The sequence below is a fragment of the Brachionichthys hirsutus genome, unplaced genomic scaffold (genome assembly GCF_040956055.1).
Source record: "Brachionichthys hirsutus isolate HB-005 unplaced genomic scaffold, CSIRO-AGI_Bhir_v1 contig_476, whole genome shotgun sequence".
Lineage (NCBI taxonomy): Eukaryota > Metazoa > Chordata > Actinopteri > Lophiiformes > Brachionichthyidae > Brachionichthys > Brachionichthys hirsutus.
In genome coordinates this window covers 1-5,000 of record NW_027181419.1, presented here as the reverse complement: position 1 = coordinate 5,000, position 5,000 = coordinate 1, and the positions used below count along the sequence as shown (strand labels likewise).

The following is a 5,000-nucleotide window of genomic DNA, read 5'->3' as shown; positions in this document are numbered from 1 at the left end:
AGCAGGTAGAAGCAGTATCTGCTGTACTGCAGTAGTAGCAGGTAGAAGCAGTATCTGCTGTACTGCAGTAGTAGCAGGTAGAAGCAGTATCTGCTGTCCTGCAGTAGTAGCCGGTAGAAGCAGTATCTGCTGTACTGCAGTAGTAGCAGGTAGAAGCAGTATCCTGTTTACTGCTGTAGTAGCAGGTAGAAGCAGTATCTGCTGTACTGCAGTAGCAGGTAGAAGCAGTATCTGCTGTACTGCAGTAGTAGCAGGTAGAAGCAGTATCTGCTGTACTGCAGTAGGAGCCGGTAGAAGCAGTATCTGCTGTCCTGCAGTAGTAGCCGGTAGAAGCAGTATCTGCTGTACTGCAGTAGCAGCAGGTAGAAGCAGTATCTGCTGTACTGCAGTAGTAGCAGGTAGAAGCAGTATCCTGTTTACTGCTGTAGTAGCAGGTAGAAGCAGTATCTGCTGTACTGCAGTAGTAGCAGGTAGAAGCAGTATCTGCTGTACTGCAGTAGTAGCCGGTAGAAGCAGTATCTGCTTTACTGCAGTAGTAGCCGGTAGAAGCAGTATCTGCTGTACTGCAGTAGTAGCCGGTAGAAGCAGTATCTGCTGTACTGCAGTAGTAGCCGGTAGAAGCAGTATCTGCTGCACTGCAGTAGTAGCCGGTAGAACGTGATACGTAACAGATCCTGCCTGTCAAACAGTCTGAAACTAGCACATATGTGTACTGTTGCGTACACAAACACGTTTCCACCACTGCATTGCAGCATTAAATACGCAGAACGACTCACCCCAGTCGGTCAGGAACTCGGCACCGCATCTGTAGATGAGATTCATCACCTCTATGACCACAGCGTAGACGATACTGGGCACGAACAGCAGCATGCCCGTCCAGAATGTGGGCTCCTCGTCGTGGAGGGCGTGTGCCCATCCCTCCATCACAAAGTAGATCATCATGACATGGAGGGAGAGGGAGAGGCAGAGCAGGACGAAGGGCAGGGACACAAGGTAGATGCGCAGCTGCCTCTTGGTGTTGGGGTAGAGAGGCTCCTCGCGGCCCGTCACGGGGTTGAGCCCGAGGACACCGTGGAACCCAGGACGGGGCTCTTCGAAGGCCTTCTTCCTGCTCAGCGTGCCCCAGCGGTAGGCTAGAGAGGCACTGCGGCGCTTCCACAGCTGGAGGAGGAAAGCTTTTCTTACAAAGATATTCATCCCAGCAACAACTGGTCTCATTAAACTGGTTGTAGGCGTGGTGCTGGTGTGAGTATCTTCTAAGCCGGTGGGTTTATCACTATGTAGTATTTGACTAAGCAGCTGCTGTCAGAGCTCCTACAAACAGGACAGCAGTGGCAGCGCAAGCACCCATCGCCTCGGCCAGGGGGGGGCCTGCCTTTGGTTGGAAAGCTGCTGCATGGATCTCGACGGAAATGTGTGTTTTTTGAAGATGGTTCCCGGTCTAACTTAGATCCAATGAAATGTTCACTCTGTGGGAGGAGCCAATTGAGTCCAGTAATGAGAGGAAGGCAGTAGCAAGGCAGTCGTCACTGAATCTACATGAATGTTAAAATCTCCCACAACAAGAATCTGTTCTGCTTTCAGAACTAAGCTTGTTAAACATTCTGAACATTCTGACATGAAATCAGAGTCTGGGCCTGGAGGGCGGTAAACTAGAACAATCAGGACTGGCTGGCTTGATTTCCATGTTGGGAGTGACAGACTAAGAATAAGACTCTCAAAGGAGGCGTAGTTTAATTTAGGTTTAGGGTTCATCTGGAGCTCCGAGTTATAGATGGCTCCGACTCCACCTCCTCGGCCGGCGTCTCCAGAAATGTGAGAGTTAACATAACTGGGAGGCGTGGCTTCATTTAAAGGGGACATGTTATGAAAAACTCACTTTTCCCATGTTTCTACTCTATTCTGGTGATTTTAGGTCCTGATCAACCAAAAGCAGAGAAATAAACCATCCAGTCGATCCTTCGTCGTTTGGTAGGTCTGGAATCACCTCCTGAAACACGTCTGGAAGAAATCTCTCCTGGCTTGACGTCAAGCGGGGGAACGTGCACAAGATGTGCGTGCACATGCGTGCGTCCCTGTATCCGTGCTCTGCGTCTAAATATATTTTATTTTGAAAAGTAACAGTAACCAAGTAACCATTACTAAAAGCTAAATGCCACTAAATAACGCAGACATAACTGTGTCCCACGGTTTATGTATGTAATACATAATCAGTCGGGTAAAACTAACCTAAACTAAGGAACTGTTAGTCATCGCTTTTTTTGTGGAATACCCGATGCCCCCCCCCGGCAATTTCAGTTTGAGACCCCTGATGTAGAGGACTTTAAGGACAGGACAGTTTCAAATAATCACTTTTTTCTTCCTCATGTGGCAAGTATGTGTATTAATTGTAAATAAATTGTTCAATTTTAAACTTTTTTCTTGACCTCTGGAAACTTTAATTCCAGTTCGGCTGAATAAATAAACACAACCGTCCATACCTCCAGGAGAACGGTGCACCAGATCAAGTTGAACACAGCTAAGACGACATATTTGTCGTAGTCCTCCCAGTCAAACAAGTAGTAAGGCACTCCAATGAAAGCCATAGGCAACAGCGCGAAGGTGAAGTACTCCAGGAAGCCAAAGTAGAGGGCCAGACCCTCCCCATAGTAGCGCCTGATGTTATCTAGGGATAATGAGAGAGGAGAGGTAGTGACGAGAAATATGAATGAGCATTTCAGCATTCCTAAAGGTTAACACCTCCATGGAGTCAAGGGCCAACGGGGCATTGTGAAGTCTGAGCTATTTCAGCATACGGGAGGAGCAACAACGAGGAACCAGATTCCCTCTGTACCCGAGAGCTGCTCATCCTGAATGTTGGGGATTCTGTGCTTATCGATGGGAACTCGGTACTGACCTAGAGGCTGAGGCGCCAGCTTCACCTTCTTGTACCAAGAGAAAGACAACCTCTTCAGCGCTTCCAGTTCTTGGAGAGGAAAGATTTGAATCAGGATCCCTTTGGACTGCAGTCTGCGGACTAAGGAGCAAAAAGGTTACTTCCTGTGTTCCGTGTTTCCCTTCCGGTTCTAATCCCTTTATTCCAGCGGCAGCACCACAGCATCCCTGCTTCACTCATCTCACGGCGTATACAGCAGGTAGCTGAGCAGGTCTGCTAAGCATGCCCATGATGTGGAACAGGTTTCAGTGACATTCAAACAGAATCCCTTCTTTGTTTGCCTGGACTTACTTTCCAAGCCAAATAATCCTGCAGCAAGGGCAGGCAAACAACGGCTGGGAGCCATCCCAGTGCAGGTGAGTGCCCAAGGCAAGCATCCTCACTGTTTGACGTAGAGCGACTAAACACAGGACACGGACGCTCTATCGTGTCATCTGCCATTTCCTGAGTGCACCATTAGTCAAAACTGATTCGATGCTGCTTTAAGGCGACTCGTCAAACACGGTCCCTGAACGGAGGCACCCCATCCCAGTGCAAGTTCATCGCTTCCTTATCTTGCTTTGGGATTTGCGTATTTATTGCTTCCATGCTGCAGCACGGAGAGAGTGAGCGAGACATGGAAAGAGAGGGAGGTGCAGAGGCAGCAGGGGGGGGTGCTTGGTCGGGTAAGGTTGCTTCCAAGGACAGGTGGAAGCAGGATGGCGAGTCCAGTTCTACTAATGTTCTTACATCAGGATTGTTGGATTCTTTGCATGGGATGCAGCTGCTAAACACAAGCCTGTCAACACGATTGCTCCCAAGCTTCCTGTCCCACTTCGAGCCCCCGCTGGAAAACAGGCAACCGCAGAAGCATCATCAGAATGAAGGACATTGAAACCTGTTTGAAATATCAGTAATATTCTGATAAAACCCTGTTCAAGTATTCCTGAGAGTACCAACACCATGAACGCCCCCCCCCCTTACACAGGAGACAAATATTAAGTTTGATGCACCAGATTTTCTTGAGCACACTTCTAGCTTGTCTATATGTCATACAGTATTTGATCCTCAGCCAATCAGAGCTTGACAAATCAGATTTAAGACGAGACGGTCAATGAAGACAGAAGTCTGTGGGAGACGGATAAAGCTTGAAATGCTGCAGAAAGAGCACAATGAGATGAAAGTGAAAACAATAATCACAGAAAGAAGGAACAACACAAAATATTTGGTACTGAGTGGCCGTTTCCATGTGAATAATGGATGCAGTAATTATCATTGCTTTTTTCATTGGTACTCTAAATCAACATAATTTAGCAGCATTGGCTGGTATCAGATCTCCCTTCAGAGCTCACCAATTAACCGTCAGTTTCATTCTAAATTAATCTGTGAAATATTTCACGATAAAAATGAATGGTTTGTCATGGAATGACGAGAAGATTCTGAAAATCACAAGTGTGCAGCTTTTTGAGGCCAAGGCCAGAGGATATACAAAATGTGTGTAGAAAGTCAGCACCCCGAGACCAGCCCGAAACAGGACATTTTACTGTTAGGCATCGATAGAAGACATTTAGAAATGCGGGACACCCGTCCCTACAGCCGTTCTGTTTCAGTCTGGATGACGGTACTGCCAGCCGAACCGTGGAACCTCGGTTCTCCAACAAAGAAAACGGAGTTTAATATGCCTCGGAAGTCCAACGCATTTTCAGAATTCAAACACACGAGAGGAGCCGAGGCGAACCGAAGGGGGAGTCTCCCCGAGTAGGTTCAGTGTGACTGGAGCAGAAACAGTGCAGCTTTTTAGCTTCGTGTGCACGTTTGCTCTGAGTTATTCTTTTGGATCTAAACAAAGGCGGCAGTAAGACGCCTGAAAAAGAGGAAAGCAGAGAGAACAACTGTTGAACTAAAGGAGGAAATAATCCACAAATATGAAAATGGCGTCCGTGTCTGGGATCTCGCTGCAGGACGGGACTTTACTATAGACGGAGCTAAGGAGACGGAATAAAACCCAGGAGGACAGTTACCCAGTCACTGATTGGAGGAGGACTCCCTTTCAGAAGAATAGCCCCTCCCCCCTCCTTCTGTCCCT

General features: G+C 47.7%; 1 protein-coding gene across 1 annotated transcript; it reads right to left on the bottom strand.

The window, feature by feature from the left end:
- Window positions 1-776: 776 nt before the first annotated feature.
- LOC137917473 (anoctamin-10-like) lies at window positions 777-3,020 on the bottom strand (the record flags this gene model as incomplete). Its single annotated transcript, XM_068760212.1, has 3 exons — window positions 777-1,161; window positions 2,481-2,665; window positions 2,897-3,020. Coding segments are annotated over 3 exons (694 nt in total), but the record flags the coding sequence as incomplete, so codon positions are not given.
- Window positions 3,021-5,000: the final 1,980 nt, after the last annotated feature.